At 43.3% G+C, this 20873-nt stretch overlaps 1 protein-coding gene across 1 annotated transcript in view; it reads right to left on the bottom strand.

Annotated features, from left to right (window-relative positions):
* LOC138284184 (aminopeptidase Ey-like) overlaps nt 1-20873 on the bottom strand; it is a 663484-nt gene that overhangs the window by 135989 nt on the left and 506622 nt on the right. Inside the window, exon 17 of the mRNA XM_069222683.1 lies at nt 5752-5862. Within this exon, the coding sequence (XP_069078784.1) occupies nt 5752-5862 (111 nt within the window). The remainder of the gene's footprint in view (nt 1-5751; nt 5863-20873) is intronic.

Here is a 20873-nt window from a genome sequence, read left to right as displayed (position 1 = left end):
CAGGGTAGGGATATGGAAAGGAATCACAGTAATACCATCCTTTTATAGAGGCCAATCCAGCCCATCATGTTCAACCTGAGGGACTGCCATTTGTTCAGATCAGTCTTAGCCTTCCATACCAGGGGACTTAGATTAAGGGACTGTGTAAAATCAGGATGCAGAGTTACCCAAATGCCCAGGTTGTGGAAACTGAGGCAGTGCACAGGAATGTCATTCTGCCTTGCCACGCAGTCCCGAGTTGGGGCCAAGGGCAAAAGGACAGACTTGGCAAGGTTGACACATAGGCCAGAAACCTCTCCAAACAGTTGGATATTATAGGATCCATAGCCACCGGGTGCCGGACACTGTGGGGTCTGCTAGACAAAGCAGGACGTCATCCCCGTAAAGCGTGATAAGGTCCTTATGGCTACTAGCCCACAGCCATTAGTGTATCTGAGCATCACAGCAAATGAGGTGTGCAAGTGACTCGGTTACCAAGGCGAAATGTGGAGGTAACAGGGGGCAGCGCTGCTGCATCCCTCGTCTAATGGAGACGGGATCCAAGAGCATTCCATTGATCAAGATCTGTGCATTAGGGTCAGGGTAGCGCACATGGACAAGGCCCCGAAAGCAGGGACCAACACCAACTCACGCAACATGTGTTCTAAGTAAGTCCACTCCACCGTATAGAAGGCCTCCTCAAAATCAATAAGGAGCAAAGCAAGGTTCCGTGGAAGTTAACAATGATGGGCCAGCGCAACATGAAGGTGGCCGAGGCATTGTTGTGTGCTTCTATTTGGCATAAAGCCACACTGGTCCAGGTGGATTAGACTGCAGAGCGCTGTTTGAAGTTGAGTGGCCAGTGTTGTGGCATATATATTGATCTCGCTGTTAAGGAGGGAGATCAGACAGTAAGCAGTGCAAGAGGTCAACAGACACTGGGTTTTCGGAATGTCCACAGTTGTGGCCACATCTATCTCAGGTGGGAAGATGCCGATGTTCGCCACCTCTTCATAAACAGCAAAAAGATGAGACATCAAAATCTCACTGAATTTGGTATACTATTCCATGGGAACCCCATCTTGTTTGGGGGTCTTCCCAGAGGCCATGGCTGACACATATGCTCCCACCTCTTCGACTGATAGTGGTTGGTCCAGTAGTTGGACCTCAGAGTGACATAGGTGTGGAAAGGGCACTTCCTGTAGCCACACCAGGGTCACTGTATGAAGATGCCCATAGTATTCAGTGAATGTCTGTGCGATATCTCGGGGGTGTGGTGGCTATGTCCCTGGGTGTCAAGAATTTATCCTATTCGCCGGCGGACCGGAGGCAAGCCAGTACAGCAGCTGGCCGTTATTGTTTTCCCATCCGTAGACCCTGGCTGTCGAGGTCTGCCACATATGTTTCACAGCTTTGAGTGACAAGAGATGGATTTCATCACGCACCAGGTCTAGTTGGCGGGAGAAATCGCTGGGGGAATCCAAGCCCAGTTGTTTCTCCAGTCATAGGGCATGCACTTCTAACTGAGTGATGTGGTGGGACTGGGTCCGCTCCTTCTCCCTGATGTGCCCTTCAGCGTATCCCCTAATAGTGGCTTAATAGCAGTCCATAAGGTGCTGGGCAATCTGACTGAACTGTTGTTGGTCTGAAGATCGGCGTTGAGCTTATCGTCCAAAGCCTGCACATAGTTTTTGTCTTGAAGATACCAGGTGTTGAGATGCCACATAGGATGAGGATCACACGCAGCAGAGCCAATATGGAGAATGAGGGAAGCATGGTTGGATATGCTGCAAGGACAGATCTAAATCTGAGACACTTCCCGACAGTTGGGGGCAGGCATGAATATGAGATCTGTCTGAGATTTAGTGTGGTGTGTAGCACAGGTGTGAGTGTATTGATGCTGCAGAGGACTCCGTATCCATCACACTTCATACAGACCATGAGCAGAGGTCCAGTCCAAGAGACGCCAGTCATTTGTCTGACGAGAGATGGAGGGAGCGCCTGTGATGTCCAGGACTGGGAGCTGAAGTTGCTGCCGACCACCATCAGCCCCTCCGGGAGGGCCAGCAATACCGTTGAGAAATCTCCAAGGAAAGTGTCCAAGGAAGTTGGGGGCGTGTAGGCCCCAGCAAGATTGATTGTGCATCGTCCCGCCATTCCAGTAAGGGCAATGAAGTTGCCCTGAGGGTCCCCTTCTTTTTTGGTGACAGTCATGGGGAATGCACAATGCAGCAAGATCAACACCCCTCGCAGTTCCGGGGGTGGGGTGGCATTCATTAGCCAGAAGGGCCGTTCTTCAGTGAGCCAAGACCAGGCCACCTCCTGGCTGTCGAACAATAGTCTACAGGGAAGGTAGAGTGCCCAAAGCTTTTGTTTAATGGCTGTATACAAGCAACATTGCTGCTGTACCTCCTTGGTATAGTCTGGGAAGATAAGCACCTTAGCGCAACCACATCATAGATCTTCATGAGATCGGACTGCTTGCAGCATTGCATCTCTATCTTTAAAATTGAGGATGGGTGCTATCATTGGGCAATGTGGGGCCTCTGGGGGTGGTTTGGATGTTAGCACTTTATGAGCGAACCTTGGAGAAAGCTGATCTGCAGGCATCCAGTACTTGATCCAAATTTCTAGAAACGCCTCCACTTGGAGAGGCTCGGTACCTCGGAGATCCCCACAAAGCACAGGTTGTTGCACAAGGAGTAGTTTTCTGCATCCCCTGTCTGACAATGGAGCTCGGCCATGTGCGAAAGGAGTCGGGAGACCTGTAACTTCAAAGTAGCATCATAGTCCTCCACTGTTGACATGCGGGTCTCAGCTTCAGTAATCTTAACCGTGGCGTTGACGAGGTCCTGATACATGAGGGCCATTTCCACACGCACCTCACCAATGCTAGTTTCAACAGAGATTTGGGAGACATGAATGGCTTGAAGGATGGCGGCTAGATCACCTTCAGGTGATGCAGGTTTATCAGCAGCAGTGCTTGTCTGTGACTTGCAGTATTCTGGCCCATACAGGTTTCAGAGGTCATTGAATGGGTGTGTTTGTCCTTACCCATGGCCAGGATGAGGCAAGGTATCACTGCAGAGCTGCCAAGGGAGTCTGGCCCGCTTACCATGGGTACACAGCAGCACAAGCAGCCAAGCTCCTGGGCACGTCCCTCCACTAGAAACTCCAGTTGGGAATGGCACAATCGAGGAAATTCAGGTCATCTAGAGTGGAGAAGGAGCAGCCATTCAAATGCACCAAGACGCAAAGTTCAAGTGTTGGTCAATCCACCACAGAATTTCACAAGCACACACAGCATTTCCTTTATAATTGAGATATCCAGTGCACCTGACATGCGAAATGACACAGGTTAGTGTGCAGTTTGACCCTGCTCGCACCAACTTCATCCAACCCCTGAGCTTTATATCATGATAGAAAGGACCCAACTCCCACTTCAAGGCCCCAGTCCCTGGAGTCCCCTGCATGTCACCAACCCATAAACCACACAACAGCCCTGACAGGGAGGTGAGGGGTGTGGAACCAGGACTGCGGTAAGGGGCAAAACGCGGGTGGTATGGTGTCAGCGGGTGGGGAGCCAGTGGGTCCCACAGTGTTCCTAGCTATGGATGGGAGGGTGAGCAAAAGGATGTCTCCAGGTGCATCCTCACAAAACAGCAGCACTAGCTACCTTGTCTCCTCAAGGCAGAGTTACGGATTGCAGCAAGGGAGCAGGCAATTGGCCCAAGCATGTCTGGAAAAGAAGCCCCATTTATGACCCAGGACTTCAGTGGTAGAAGCGGGGAATGAGGGTTATGCCGGCACCTCAATTGTTTACATTTAGGCCTCATGGACTGCCACAAATTCACACGGAGATTGCGCATAGTTGTGATGCAGCTCCAGCATTTTCAGACCCAATGAGGTCTCTCGCGGCCAGCGCTGCTCGCGCAAGCCTCAAAGGACAGTGGCCTCCCAGGGACCACCCACAGCACTGGTTGCAGGACATGCAGTGAATGGCTCACCTGTGACGCATGCTGGTGTCCCAGTTGCTCCCCTCAAGGTGGCAAGTCTTTGGGTGTCAGGCATCTGGGTGAAATGCACAACCTTCCCAGGAAGTCCAGTAGTGCAGTGCAGCAGGTCGGGGAAGACCCAGCGTGCCTCCCCAGCAGCACACACCAGTCTTCAGTGCAGTCCTGGGAGAGGGGAGGTGGGGCAAGTCAAAATTCAGTAGCTGCACACGGTGCCCAGGGGCAGCAATGGTTTCTCTGTTTTCTTCTTCCTTCATGGGCCGGCAGGCTCGGTGAGCTACGGAGAACCGTGAGACAGCAAGGCTTTACATGGCGGCTGCCATGTTGTCAGGACATCGCCGGGGATTACAGCAGGGGAATGAATTTCCACCTCTGATGGATAAACGAGTGTGTAGGTGGGGGTCTGAAGCCCTGTGGCACTGCAGAGGGGGACAGAAAGACATCCTTGAAGTTGATGGATAGTAGAGGATGACAGAGGGGTCCGGAGCACTCTTACAGTGTGACCGCCATCTTGACTCTCCAAGCCATGCCCACCCTCTCTGTTTTAAATTGTAATCACATGTGAGTTACTGGTGCACCACTACTCTAAAAAATGTTCTATCATTTTCTCAATTATTGATTTCATGCCCTTCTCTTCTTCTCCTCGTGTAAGCTTGTACTGAGACATTCAAGAGTAAATTGCATTTTGTTTCCCTGTGATTTTCACAGGCCCTGCACTTTTAATTAGTCCTATCTCTTTGACTATAAAATCCCATACCTCCTGTTTTAAATCAGGAGGCAATTAATCTTTAGTAGGATCTAGAAACAAATAGACTTTTGACTCGTGATTATATTTTAAATTCAGAATCTTCATCCTTCGTTTGAATTGCCACACCATCCGGTGTGCAACAAATCATGCAATTCAATTTTCAGAGAGAAGTTCTTTACCTGGTAAGTTTACAGCAACTTTAACTTGTTTTCCTGAGAGGCATAGGTTTTTGAACCTCCATGGAATGAACTGTGGAGCGGGTAGCATCAGTATCAATCACAAATTCTACAAGGTGGCCATTCACTTTACCATCTATATATGGGCCTCTCTGGCCTACCTCTAGGAATACAACAAGCATTCAGTCCTCCTCCCTCTTAGGCACCATCATTGAGAATAGTCGCCATTGCTGGAAACTGAAGGAAATCATTATTAATCATTAAAGCATTTTGATGGAAGATAGGCATTTTGTTTTGCAGGTTTTGCTGCATTATTGGAGCCATCTACGTGGTAAACTGATACCACATAATCAGCCCATCCTACTCCTTATAACTTCACCCCTCACATTGCCATCTGTGCACCTTAAATTACTGAAACTTCTAATAAAGACACAGCAACACCATAAACCATGTCACTGGCAAAGGGAGAAGTTGTAAATACACAACCCAGCTCAACTTCACCAATATAAAGGGAATACTAAAAAAATCCCATATGAGTTAGGACCCATACTAGTCATTCCATTGAGTGAATATTACCACTCTTCACTATATTGTGTGAATTAATTCCCAAACACAAAGGCACACGCCCACAATTATCCCATTAATGAGAAAACCCAGAAACAAGTAGAAAGGTTGCTTGCAGAAGGAAGTCACAAAGGGACTGAAGTATGCTAAAAATAATGCTAGTGATATACCTTAAATGTATGTTTGTTTTAATTGCTTGTCCTTCATCACAGAATCGAGAATCCTTTTTGTCACTGAGAATAATTGTAGTTTTCTTAAAGCACATACTCACGGGTTTATAGCAGGATTCTCCTTCCATTTCTTAAAGAGGTCAGAAGCGAGAGTCAAACACTCCTGGATTCCACAACTACAGGCTGTGCTGATGGCATTAACTTCATTATATCTAATTAGGAAATTGGGGAGAATATGTTATTTATCTTAATAGCAACAAATTAATGTATTTTTTCTTACTTTTGTTGAACAAAATCAGCATTATTTGAATATTCATTTTCAAATAATGTTGACAACAAAGCATGCATCACATCTGCAGTCCAATCAGCATACGGTCCAGAATCACTAAAGTATCAGAGTAACACTATACCTTGATTCTGATACCTTGAATCTTAGGTGGCAACATCCTATCACCTCTAATTAATTTTGACAAAGTGCCTATGTAAGGAGAAATAATAGAGGACTCAGCAAAGACCTGTCCTTAAAACTGTTACTGGTTCAAATATTGTTGCAATCCCACTTCTTTCACTCAGCTGAATCTGTACCAAGATCTCTGTCTGTAGTCCTGTAATGAAAACCGTGAGGAAGCTTAGGAACCCAACATTTCCAATCTATGCCAAAGATTTGTCTGCACTGAAATAGTCAATTGCTGCAGTGGTTAGTATTTATTTTTCTTCAATGTAGTCTTGTATGTAGCCTAGGCTATGCGCTGCAAAGTTGTTTCCCACCAAATCAAATACCTTATTCAACCAATACCCATAGGGATCGTCGTGACCCTTTTTCAACATGGGTGTCGCAATGTGTCTCTTCCAGGATAAAGGGATCAGTTGACACTTTATTTTGAATATCATTACCTTTTCTATTTCCCATAAAGCTAAGTATGTTATGTACCATGAAACTGCAAAACTCATGTAATGTCTCTTAATTAACTTATTCTGATTTCTCCTATGTCCACTCTTTCATAGTCTCCTGCCCATCATTTGTTGCCTGGCATTCTGAAATGTATTGACCGTAGGTCTACTGCCTGTGGTATAAGTCCTCCAAGGGTCCTCAGGAGGTCTGACTAATTTAGAACCAACAATACACACTCTTCACTCTCATGTAATAGCAGGTAACTTCTTTTTTACAGTTTGGCGTTTGTAGAGTGGTGCAATGCAGAGTTTGTCTCTAGCTCACATTAGACACTCGTTTGACCAGAAACATTGCTGTGAGTAAGCTCAGTGAAGACTTTGCAATGAGGTAAACGTTTGGAATTCACTGCCTACAATGGCCAACCCTTCACATAAACATCTTCACTTCCTATTGCATGTTTGGAGGAATAATTCTCAGGATTTCAGAAACAAATTCTTTAGATAGTTTCCTTGCCCAATGTTCAATATGGTAACCCAAATAAATGGCTTCTTACATACAGAATTGCACTTTTGTGGGTGACACATTCTGACCATTCTCAGGAAGATGGATCAAAAGTGCAATTGTATCCAACTTGCAATCTTCTTTTGTTTTCAGGATATCAATATATTACACCCACACTGAGTTACAGGGCAACTGCAGACTTTCCAAATCATTTTTTAGAATATGACTACAGACTAAGGGGGCTCTCCTTACACACTTATGTGATACAACACCACATGAAAAAATCCTGCATCTGCAGGAATCTGAATTAAAACCACAGCACAATTCAGTACCAGAGGACAACATGGGACTATGATTTTATTATTTTTACAGGTCTTCAACCCCTCTCGTTTCCTCAGTTTTTTCAGTTCTTATCACAAATGAGTTGCAGGGACAACCTAACACTTCTCTAAAAAATGTTCTCGATTGTGGAGTTCATGCACTGCTCTGCTCCCTGCGTAAGCTTATACTGAGGAATTCAAGAGTGAACTACCTTTAGTTTTACTGTATTTACGACATATTATACTGACGCCTTATTGAGTCACATAGGGCACTTAACTTTGACTTTTGGTTAATATTATCTGTCCATCATGAGATTTTGAACACTCTGCTTAAAATCTAAGCATTTAAATACTTAATTTTATTTAGCCTGATCTCGGGTTGAACTTGAAAATGAAAATAATTATTCAAATATGGTGGGTTCTGCAGGAAGTAATTGATGATCACATCTATAGGGCATATTTACAAGCCCCTGTGTGCTGCAAGAACGTCACTTTTTCTGCAACACACATAGAAAGAGGAAAACTCCTCTCTGGATTGTTTTTGTGTAGGAAGATCTCCCTTCCTGCACAAAACAATCATCCCTGCAATGCAGATACCCTTGCACCATGGTGCACCATGGTGCAAGGGTGCCTGCGTTGGCACATGGCAGCCCATTGCGCGCCAGCGCAGGGGAAAAGGACAGAAGAGTGCCATATCTCATTGATACAATGCATTCCTGATCTTTCTTTGCGGTGCTGCCCTGCGCCAAAACTTCATAAATAAGACCCTATGTTTTGTTCTTCATGGGAAGACCTAATTAGAATATTTGCCACTAATTCCCCCATTCAACCCACATAGATCCAGCCCTATAGCTCAGTTTAGCAATTGAAGGCCTCACTTGCTTTGAGTTCTGCTTTCTAACTGACCCAAGCAAACCTCCCAAGTTTTCTCAAATTCTACTTTTTTTCAAGACCCAGAATTTTATTGGACATTTCAACAATAAACCCCTGCATCATCATGGTAGAAGCTCTTTGTACATTGCAGGGAACTCTTTTCTGCTAAGCTCTTCGCACGCTCAAGAACAGCAAATGTCTTTGTTGAAAATTGAGTTACTCGTTGAGAGGGTAAAACCGTTCTCAAGCAGCAACCACAATCAAATCACAAGCAAAACCCAAATTAACCTGTGCTTATACCTCTGGTAGCTTGGCACAAAGCAGTCAGGGCTAACTTAGAGGCAATGTGTAAAGTATTTATGCAGCATTTCAAACAGTAATAAAGTGAAAACACAACACACAAACATTTCCATACCAATTTAGAAACATAGAGTAAAATTTTATATATACTTGAGACCTAAACAACAAAATTATAATCAGTAGAACCAGTGATATGCAATTTTAAAGACAAGTGAAAATAGTGCCTGAAAGCAGAAAGCACCAATTGATGTTATCTGGTCATGCTGGACCAGGACAAGGTCATGATATCAGGCCAACCATGATGATCCGTGGCCCGGATAAAGAGACCAAGTTAGGCCCACTGAGCAAAGTACCTTAAATCCTGGTTTGCAGAGCATTGAGAGATCCCCTGTCAAGGATGTGTCATGCAGTGGGGGTTCCAAAGAGCTACAGGGCTGTGATGCAAAGTCCTGTGTCATCATTGAGGACGCTGTAGATGAAGGGCTTGATATGCAAAGTCTGGTGTTGACCATGAATCACACAGCGGTGGCTCTGAAGAAGCTGCGGGGCTGTAATGCGGAATCCTGTGTCATCTTTAAGGATGCCATTGATGAGGGGCTTTTAATGTAAAGACCTGCATCGGCGATGCATTGCACATCAGCAGTTTTGAAGCAGCTGTGAAGAGTTGCCTCGTACTGCGTCATTTCTGCTCAAAGGACCACAGTCGCAAAAGACTAGTGTCAAGTGGAAACTGTTTTGCTGTGGTACTGATGAGACTAGTTGAAAGGTGTGTCTTTCTTCTTCACTCTAATATAAAGAATAATGCTTTTTAGAGCTCGGTTAGACAGAGCATATGCTGCCTCAAAGAGACTGATGTATTCAATATATAGGATTCAGCCCACCCACAGGCTTCCCATTTGCTGGCTCGATCGTCGCTTTCATATTCTTTCTCCACATCTTTCCATGGCATACATGTGCCATGTGTCTTCCTGTGTTTACCGTATAAGTGGTAGAATGAACACCAATTAAACCTTTCAACCAAATTGTCCATCAGTTTCCTAGGTCCTAAAAGGTAACATTTTGATGTGCGACCTCAGTGCATGCCATAAATACTTGACACTAATTTACCCAAGATGCACAATTATTGAGGCATGAGCCAATAAAGTCAACAAGCCATAGCCCAGTATAAACACTTTTTGCAATTTAATCCACTTCTTCATTGGTTTCTCACTCTTCAACATTTCTCTTCAATTCTTGTACAAGACAGTGTATTTTACAGTATGCAAATTTCAACAAAAATGCCAATCCTAGCCTTTTTTGTACGAAGTGCCAATCCAGGCCTTTTCTTGCAGCACATGGCAATTCCTGCATTTCGCCTTCTCTGAGAGCATGGACCAATTACTAGTATCCATCCACTGCTCCCATTTTAGGAACCGTTTTAAGAACTTCCTTTTTATTGCTTAAGAGCACTTCACATGAGCTTTCCTGTCGAGTTCCATTTCTGTAAACAGGCTTGTAAATCTTGTTCTTATTTCATCAAATTTGCTGTGCATTCCAAGATCAAAGGTCAAGGTCAAATGTCAGACATTGTTTTTCGAGGACACCCATTTACTTTTCTTTCTTTCTCTGACTACAAAATGGGAGATTTAAAAAAATGTACATCCTTTCTTTGCTTGCCAATCCCTCAATGCCCCCGCCACACTTCACTGCTTGACCTGTTCCCCCGCTCCCTCCCTCATCACTGATTATTTTTTATTTACTTTCACTGCAGAAGTCTACGTTGTTTCTGGTGAGGCAAGCCGCCATATTGGAAGAGGACATGCTGTAATTACACGCCCCTAATTCTACATCTGTTACCTGAATTCAATATGTTTTTATATCTTTGATCGGCAACCTCATATGCTGTCTAACTCGACATCCTTACTAAGAAATTGAAAATAGTCTAATATCATTTTCTTGCTTGGGTCACTTAAATATAACACAAATGCTTTAAAAAAATGTTTTTAATACATTTGGGCATGGGACACAGGGTGAAATATGGTTTCTTGTACATTTGATATAAACGTGATGCATGCATTGCAGTGATAGTTTTTTTACTGTTTTGTATAGTTGGGCGCTGAATAAGTCCCTGTGTGAGTGCATGCTATTCCCACTTGCAAACTCCTTTGAAATTGGAAGGACAGCTCTCTCCAGCTCTGAAAACTGCTTTGCTACTCAGGTAAACAAAGAGGCCTAACTATTTCCACATCACTGACAGTCTGGAGAAAGTGGTTTTTGCAAAGCATTCCCACACCATCTGCCTCTCACCATACAGTTGGAAATCGGAACCACCTTGACACAGAACAGGGCAGGAGCTCTATCCTGACAGCTGTCCACACCTCCTCTTCATCCTGCCCCAACTCACCCAGAGTTTCCTTTGTTTTTAAATTCCCCACACTGAACTTTTTGCTGTCTGATAGCTAGCAGTCTCTGTGTCCATCTCTTTTCAACCCTGGTAGTGCTTTTGCTGTCCATTGCCCAGAAAGGGATCTAGTAATTTGTCAAGAATGTCCTGCACCAATGAATACAAAAATGCAATGCATTTATGCCCTCAGTATGACTTTGTTGGTCAAAACAGTTGACAGCCGAAGTCATGCCGTACAGGAGACCGCCATATTATGACTCCTGGCAGCTCTCTGCCATAAATTGGTGGAGAGCCGCCAGCAGCTATACTGGCGGTCGGCTGTCTAGTGGAGGTTGCTCCGCTGGTACCACCACATCATCACAACACCACCCGCCGTATTACGACTTTGTAATCAGTGTGGCGCTGTTGTGGTGACAGTGCGGTGCCGGCGGAGCAGGCCCCCTGGACCCCGTTCCCTCCTGAACGACCACCGCGAGCAGGTATAGTGATCGCCTGACAGGGGAGGGTGGGTGTTGAGTGTTGTGTGCATGAATGGGGGAGTGTGTGTGTGAATGGAGTGGAGGGTTGTGTGAGTGTGCATGTATCTGTGTGAATGCATGTCTTTAGGGGCTGCAGGGTATTGTGGACGCATGTATGTGGGTGAATATGTGTGCTTAGAAGTGTGAGTGTGTGCGTGGTTTGTGCATGTGTGGATGGGGGCAGGGGAATGTATAGGGTTTGGGGGTGGGGGAGGGTGGTGTCTACAGGGTTTGGGGTGGGAGGGGAGCCGCGGCTGTTTCAGGGGGTGGGGGAGTCGCATACTGGTGACAGGAATGCTAATTCCGGTCGCCAGTATCCTTTTGTCCAGGGATATCCTGACGGGGTTGCCACCAGGCAATCCCTGGCAGAACGGAGACTCATAATACCATCAGCGGTACACCTTTGGTCCCACCGCCCTGGCGATACAGGCGGTGAACTGGCTGCTTTGCAGCTCATTCACCTCTGTGGTCCTAATTTGGCGGTCCTGCTCCGCCACGGTGTTGGCGGTGTTACTGTCACCGCCGGCGTGGAGGAGCAGGACCGCCAGACTCATAATGACCACCTTAGTGTGTCCCGCCTTGACTCCTGAACACCGAAGCACCACACGGCTAGTGACTGAAGAAACAAAGCACTCTGCATCTAATGTGCCAAGCATATAGGAGAAAAACAGTACCAAGCAGCCAAGAGGCACTTCAATGAGAAGCAAAGGTGCTGCCTTTTATTTTAAATTAATTTATCCATTCTTCTGTGTTCAGGATTTTAATCACATTACTGTAAATGGTCCTTTTTTTTTTTTTTCTTTGCAAGCTGGAGTGTATAGTCCTGAATTTATAGTACTGGGCTAAACAAGACAAGTCAGCACATGCAAAGAAAAAGCCTGCACTGGGGCAGCTAGTTACTCATGGACTGGAGTAACTTTGCAAGGCTGGTGGTAGGTGGAGAAGGGGAATAGAATAAACCACAGTGCATGGATATATATTGTAAAACTTGTGCACAAAAAAACACCCTGTTCATTAGAAGCATCTTGATGTACCAGTTTGAGATTCCATTCTTCAAATGTCTTATGTTAACATGCCTCATTTCTGACTCATTTCTACATCTTTCATACACATCAGGCTTGTTCTTGTATACTATGAGCCCAGTGTAGGTTTTTATCCTTACTGCATCTGTACATTCTTAATTTTATTGCAAGACTGGAGGCGCATATTATGCTTCTCTAGTCTTGCAATTTTAACATAGCAGCAGTCAAGAAAACAAAACTACAGCTCCCAGAAGGCCAGAAAACAGGTAGCCAATGGGAGTAAACAGAACAACATATCAACCAATAAAATGACAGTATCCAAAATATATTGTCCCTTGACTGCGAACAGCTCCTCTTTTGTTGTTGCTTGCACTAAAGATAGATCCTATAGTTCATTATTATTTGCTTATTCAAATGCATATTACTATTGTTCTCATACTGTATGGTATTTTGACGGTATATATTTATATTCTCAGCTCCCTGTTAATGCTTGACGTGCTTTTCCTCACGTGCATGCTCTGCACAACCACAACAACGCTTTAGGTCGTTAGCAGCTCACACGTTCATCTCACTCAAAGGTGTTTCTTGTTTGTTGGTACATCGCTCCATTAAAAACCCAGCATTGCCCTTATTCTTTATATTCTGGTTGGAGCGGTTCACTGTCACTGGAATCACTCATTTTTTGGTAACTACTGTCCTCCTTTGCCTCTGGTATTCAACAAGGCGTTCTCACAGCCTGAAACCACTCCCCAGAGGTGCAGCCTTCTTCTTCTGCTTCACTTGGTATCTGGTAGCCTCTACATTTATCTACGCCTCCTGGAGAGACCCTCATTAATAACACACCCATTTTCTCTTTTAACCTCTAAATTCCTGGTTTCTTTCTGCTATCCAGTTGGATATAGCTGATAATGGAAATGTATATGTCTCCAATTTCCCAAAATAACCACGTCGAAGGGGAATCTTTTAAGAACAATTTAAATGATTTTGTACATTCATCTGTGGAACAAACCATTTCAGCTTCTATGAATAAGATGACAAAAAAGTATTGAGAATACTGTGGTAAATTTAAAGTCTAAGACATTTATGGCCCATTCTGCGGGAGAACGCAGAAAAAAAAGTTACCAACTTAATTGAAATTATCTAAGAAGGTGAAGTCTATTCCCACTAATCATAATGCACTTGTGAATAGTGAGGTTCCCTCACACATGAATGAGGACATCGCTCTTCCCACGCCTCCTAACAAGGAGGGGTCCAGAAAGCCACCATCTAAGTGCAAAGCAAAACGAAACATACTAATGAGGTACCCACTAAAATAGTTATTTCCCATATTTTAGACACTGATAATGATGTAGCCAATAATGATAGAGATGATGATCAGGATATTCTTGATGTTATTGATTGTTCGCCTCCTACTAAAAAAAAAAAAAAAAAGACCCAAGTTCTACTCAACTCTTCTACATCACCCAAATTCTACAGAATGGTCTCCTATTGATCATGTAGCGGAGTATATTACCTCTAGGTTATGCTCACCTTTGGATAAGCGGACCAGAGCTAAACTTGAATCTGAATGCCCAAAACCTATTCTGCATCTAATATTTCCTCTACACCCACAATGGACACTACTTTACTTACCTTTTTCACAAAATGTGACAAGGACCCTAGAAAAAGGGTGGATAAATACTGGTCTATGGGCAAGGACAAACTATTGATTATAGTTTAACTCCTTGCTCGCATTTTAGACATGGCTGAAGCTGCTAAATCAGATAACGAGACAATAGATGTGGAAGAACTATCCCTTTGGATACAAAGAATATTTTGCCTTCTGGGTAATGCAAATTGGGAAAAAAAACATGAACGAAGGAAAGGTCTACAACTAAAACTAGATCCAAAACTTGCAAGCCTCGCTTCTTTGGATCCAGGTTCAAAGGCTGAGGGTTTACTCTTTGGGTACTTTTTTATTAAAGAGCTGAGCAAGTACGTAACCACCTTTACATCAATTGACAAAGCTCAGAAATCTATAAAGAAAATCTTCACCCAATGGGTTTTTGCACGGTCTGGTAGAGGAAGAAACTGCTTTACTGGCTGTAATTACTGAAGCCAAGGCTAGTTCATTCAACTACAACTGTTACAAAGATTTCAAACCACAATTCTATCTACAAAGAGCCAGAGGTTTCAGAGTCAGTGGGCAGAAAAACTCAAGAGTCACCTCCAACCAGGTAAGCCTGTCACTTACTTTTCTTCTAGTGGGTGGTCCTCTTTTACATTTCCTCACAAAATAGCAAAGTAGAACATCAGGTTCCTGGGTATTAAAAACAGTTCAAGGTTATGCTATAGAGCCTTTTCAAACAAAGTTTCTGCATCCTCCAAAGTTTTCTCTAGAAATGTCCAATCTAATATCACAGAAAATTACTTCAAAAACAGGCTATCTAACATTGTTTTCCAGATCCTTCAGGTTTCTTCAGTTCCATCCTTGTAGTTCAAAAGAAGAACGAGACGTGTCATCAATCTTCGATTATTCAATCGGTTTGTGGTGTGGTGTCACTTCAAAATGGAGACAATCCTTTATCTCAGAGACTCTCTTCCACAACACGGCTGGAGACTAGACCTGGAAGATGCATATCTGACAATTCCCATACATCACATCTACAGAAAGTTCCTCCAGTTCCAATGGTCAGGTCTCAGTTATCATTTCTCCTCCCTTCCGTTTGGTCTTTCTTCAGCTCCATGGTGTTTTACAAAGATCATGAACCCAGTAGGTGCGTTCCTCAGGTCCAAGGGTATACGTTTCTTCATTTATCTACCCAACATTCGCCTGTGTGTCAAAAAAATTCTCTCTCTACAGAAACATCTATAAATAACGTGTTTCCTTCTCTCAGATTTGGGATTTCTTAACAACAGAGAAAAATCAATTCTCGGCCAATCCAACCAAATGGAATTTTTAGGTTCTCTAATCAACTCTTCAACCACCACACTCTACCTTCCTTCCACAAAAGTCAAAGCCATCAAGTCAGAAATTCTTCAAACTCTTCAACGTTCTTGCATTTCCCTAAGATATGTCACAAGATTTGTAGTTCTCCTATCATCTTCCACACAGGAAATCTTTCTAGGGCCTCTTCACTATCGAGCACTCCAAATACTAAAATGTAGTCATCTACGCTAAGGAATAGCTTATTCAGACATAATTTCATTAGACCCAAAAGCTTGGTTAGAACGCCAATGTTGGACAGACCATTTAAATGCCTGGAACAGCAGGACTATCTTCACATCAGCCCCAGATCTTGTGTTAGAAATGAATGCAAGCCAGACGGGATGAGGCACCAAATGTGGTTTAATCTCAACTGGAGGTACTTGGTCTTCAGAGGAGTCCAAATTGCATTTCAATTATTTAGAGATGCTTGTGGGCTCCTTTGCAATAAAAAGTTTGGTAAAGTATTGAGTGCAGTGTTCCATACTTGCAGAACTGGCAAAAAGTTTTTTGGGGGGAGTATTGCCGCCTAACAAAACAGTACAAGCAGAATACTTGCCAGGAAATCTCAACTCCATAGCAGACTGGCGCTCACGCCGCTTACAAGACTCAAGCGTCTGGAGAATTCATCTGTCAGTCTTCAACCCTCTTTCTAGAAAATGGGGTCCTTTCCATATAGATTACTTTACTTCCAGACTCAATGCCCATCATCCCTGATTTTTCAGCTGGCATCCAGATCGCTTAACTCTTGCCATCTCTCATGACTGGACCCAATTCACAAATTATGCATACTCCCTGTTTATTGTGATCAACAGGGCCCTAGCTCAAACCAGACGGCAGTCAGCAACCTTAGTCCTAGTAGTCTCATTTTGGCAATCTCAATTCTGGTTCCCTCCCCTTCTGAAACTAAAAGTAGATTACCCAGTTCTCATTCCAATTTTTTCAAATCTCCTTCTAGAACCGGAAGGTTGTCCTCACAATTTGGTCCTAGTCAATGCTCTCACTTTCAGCTTGGAAAATATCAGAATCTCACAGTCTTGCAATGTCATTTCAACAGAAGCTGCAGAATTCATCAACAAGTCTTGGGCTCCAGGTACTACCAAAACTTACAAGTCAGCCTGGTCTATTTTTACAAGCTGATGTATGGGAAAATCTGCTGATCCCTTTTCAGCAGATATAACATTGATTGTTAATTCTCTAGCAACCGAGGCCAGCTCAGGTAAGTCTTATCGTACCATAAACCTGTATAGATCGGCTATTTCCATGAAGCATCCTTTCATCGGTGGCAAACCAGTGGGAAAGCATCCTCTCAACTTTACTAAAGGGATTAAAATTTTGCAATTCTCATGGTCAAAAATATAGTAAACTATGGGATGTGAATGTTGTTTTAAAGTTGTTTCTTTCTTGGCCTGACAATGTTGACCTGTCATTGAAAATGTTATGTGCCAAACTCACAATGTTGTTATCTCTCATATCTATAAAACGTCTTTCTGATGTTAAAGTTCTTGACATTACTTCACATCAATTTACTCGCACAGGTGTCTTCATTTCCATTCATAAAAGGACAAAGACTAACCTAACCTCTGTTTTTTATCAACTTTTTCCAGATCAACCCAAACTTTGTGTTGGACAATGCCTTAAAGTTTACAAACTCAAAACGGCTGGTCTCAGAATGTCCTCTCATTCCTAACTCCCTATATCTTTAAGAAAATCATATAATCCAGTTTCTTCTACTACTCCAGCTTGTTGGATCAAATGGGTTATGTCGCTTGTGGGTATTGATACTTCCATTTTTGGAGCTCATTCCTCCAGGAGTAATATGTCTTCCAAAGTTTTTTGGGCTGGTTCCTGTCTAGAGGATATTCTGAGATTGGGTGATTGGTCTAACGATGAGGTGTTTCACACCTTCTACTGTAAACCAGTACACATGGCTTCTTCTGTTGTAATTGATTTGCTTTAAACAAGCATAATATGAGCCTATGGTCTTGCAATACAATGTAGCTTTTTCAAATAAATTAGGAAGGAAAGTCTTAATTTTATTAAGGACATGGAGGTGAGTACTACCCCACCTCTCAGTATACTAATTTCATGTGGTTCCCCCTCCACTCTTTTTCTCTAGCTGCTCCGGTATTACCATCTTCCTGTTAATCATGGGATCACTAATCCAGCGGACGTGTTTGGTTTTCCTCTGTCAGCATCATTTGGGTCACTCAGTGCTGACGTTCCCTTTTCCCATATGGGTTTACATTTCATGGACCTTTGCAAGGAACTGTGGACTTTCACTGTTGCATGATTTATTATATTTTCCATTTTTCCTTTATTTTCACAACTTTAATGACTTCTCGTGTAAGAAAAGAGGAGCTGTTCACAGTCAAGGGACAATATATATTGGATAATGTAGCTTTATTGGCTGATATGCCATTCTGTTTACTCCCATTGGCTACCTGGTTTCTGGACTTCTGGGAGCTGTAATTTTGTTTTCTTAACTGCTGCCATATTCAAATTGCAAGGTTAGAGAAGCAGATACTTGCTTCCATCTCTTTAATAAAATTAGGACTTTCCTTCATAATTACTAAGAAAATCCACATTGCCACTCGAAGCATAACACCTCAAAGATAATGGTTAGCCTCTTCTTCTCCCTATGGTCCTTTCTGCCATCATTAAAAACTCTCCTTTGTTTCGTCAGTCATGTGAACAATGTAATTCCATTTGCAAAGAGCAATGCATACTCCATCTTCGGCCAATTAAAAGGACATTCAGCAATAATCTAAAAGCTGAGCTTTCATGGCTAAGTTCTCAAGTTCCCCATTACATCATTGCTATGAGCTAATGCAACATTATATCCTATGTCATACTCTGTTGCTTTTTTAAATTCTTAAGTAGTAAATCTTACCTATGACATGTTTTCTTCCTTGGAATTACCCATGTAATGTGTGCAGTCTCCTTTGTTACCATTCCTCCTCCCTTTTCTCTCAATCCTCTCCCCTCCCTCTCTCTTACCTGAGACGTTTTTAATTGAACTATATTGCTTACACATACATAGAAGTTTTTTAAGGTTTAAGTAGTTCACTTTTTTTCTATGATGCATCAATTGACACATGTATTCTTTTTCACTTCAGTATACTCTCCAACATTACAATATGCAGCAAAAGTGTATTTAAACTCAGTTGTTATGAGTGCTGGTTGTCTCAGTTCCACATGTACCTACTGTCACCACTTTTCTTAATTCGGAATTGTTGCAAAAAAGAAAAAAAAAAAAAAATTGATACGTGACTTGCGTAAATGGAGACAAATCTCATCCTCTTCTTACCTCACCTAATGAACTCTTGGTTTCTCCCATTCAGTGAAATATAAATGTCAGTAACTAAAGATGGAGGAGAGTGGTAGAAAATGGGTAAAAGACAGTGACTGGGAAGATAGAAGATTACAATGAGTAAAGTGAGGAAGTATAGGATGGGTTGCACTGACCAAACAGGTAACAAGAATAGCTCTCTGACCTCGAAGCCCAAGCTGGAATCTGAGTTATTGCAGCATGGCTGGAGATAGCTTCACCTGGTCATAAAACTATATCCTTGGTAACAGTGGGAATATATAGAAGTTCTACATGTGAATGGTCAGATAAAAATAATTATGGTTCCATTAATTAGAAACTGGGTTTCTGCTTGTCAGGGGTATGCACCCTGTCCAAGCAAAAACCACAATCCTAGTCATGGAAGGTTAGAAACACACTAAAAGTTAACCTATGCTCACACTCTGATAGCTTGGCACAGAGCAGTCAGGCTTAACGTAAGAGGCATTATGTGAAGAATTTGTGCAACTTCAAACAGGAAAACAGTAAAAACACCACACAAAAAGATACCGCACCTAGTTGCAAACATAGAGCTGAATTTGATGAAGAAACCAAAACTACAAACATCCAATAAGTAGAAGTCAAAATATGAATTTTTAAACACTAAAGTTCAATGGAGTTCCTGAAAGCATAAAGCGCCAACCGGGACTATCTGGTCACACTAAACCAGGTTGAATCCAAAAGTTCAGGTTGACCGTGATGGAGTGTGAGTCGGATGCAGTCCCAGACAAGTCCTGTTGAAGTTTTACCTTCTCAAAAATTGGGCCATGAGTCCCATTCTCTGAGCAAAAGTTCAACAGGGACAAGGAGAACATTGTTGATTGTAGTCCATGGTTGCAAAGAGTCAGCCAGGCGCTATGGACCGACAGGCTGAAGCCTCACGGTCATGAGCAGCGGTGATTGCTGTCTGAAGAGATCAACTTGCGGTGGCTTGTGCTTATTTCTCTGGTGAGCAGCACGGTTCTGGAGCAAACAGGCCTGTTCGCATTCGCTTTATTTCAGAAGCCCACAAACAACTTCCAATGGCCCAGGACCTGAGAAGTGCCTCTTAGGGGTCAGGAGCTTGCTGAAGATGAGTCCAGGAGCTGTGAGGAGCCTGTTATGTCCCTGAGGAGCAGGTCAGGATGCCAGCAGACTAGCCCTTCGAGCCATTCCAGGATCGTGGGCTCAAGGTGGAGGATTGCAGGACCAGTTCTCATTCCCCCAGGCATGAGGGCATCAGGCAACATTTCAGCACAGCAAGAAATCAGCTTTTCCAGAGAAGCAGACCAGCAGAGTAGCAATCCTTGTAGCAGCATAGCAGTCCTTCTTGGCAGAGTATCCACAGGTCCAGAAGTGTACTGAAGTGGTGGTGTCTGAAGTACAGTATTTATACTTTGGTGCCCTGGTTCTGGAGGTGGGAGAAGCTTCTAGGAAGTGCTTTGTAGTGAATGTACTTCCCTTCCTCCCCTCCCCTAGCTCCAAGCTGACTGAAGTGACAATACAGGGTGCGTTGGGTACAGCCTTTTCAGGTGTAAGTGTGAGGCTGTGGCCAACTCCTCCCTCCCATCCTGCTCAGGATGGCCCATCAGTCACATCTAAGCTCCCTTTTCTGTGGCTGTCTAGAGGGAATCCACAAGCTCAGCTGCCACCCTACCTCAGACATGTATTAGAGACAGGCAGAAGTCACCAAATGGTTAAAGTAAGAAAATGCCAACTTTCTAAATGTTACATTTTTAGAATTACAATTTAAATTCCACAAGTTGTAACTTTAAATTGTGATTCCAGAGACACCAAACTCGGGGGATCTCTTCTCATTTGGGAATTCAATTTATAAAATGTAATAAGGTACTCCCAATGTTATCTTATGGGAGGGATAGGCCTTGCAGTAGTGAAAACAAATTTAAGAGTTTTAACCACTAGACATTAAAATTTGAAAAAGTGCATTCCCTACTTTGTAAATACACTTCATCCTGCCCTTGGGGCTGTCTAGGGCCTACCTCAGGGGTGACCTATACAAAATAAAAAGGAAAGTTTGGGCCTAGCAAGAGGGTTAACTTCCCAGGTCAACATGGCACACATAGATGCCGCAATGTTTAAAGGGCATTTTAAGTGGGTGGC

The sequence above is a fragment of the Pleurodeles waltl genome, chromosome 3_1 (assembly GCF_031143425.1).
Source record: "Pleurodeles waltl isolate 20211129_DDA chromosome 3_1, aPleWal1.hap1.20221129, whole genome shotgun sequence".
NCBI lineage: Eukaryota > Metazoa > Chordata > Amphibia > Caudata > Salamandridae > Pleurodeles > Pleurodeles waltl.
The sequence above is the reverse complement of the archived record's forward strand: the minus strand, read 5'-3'. Positions and strand labels throughout refer to the sequence as shown.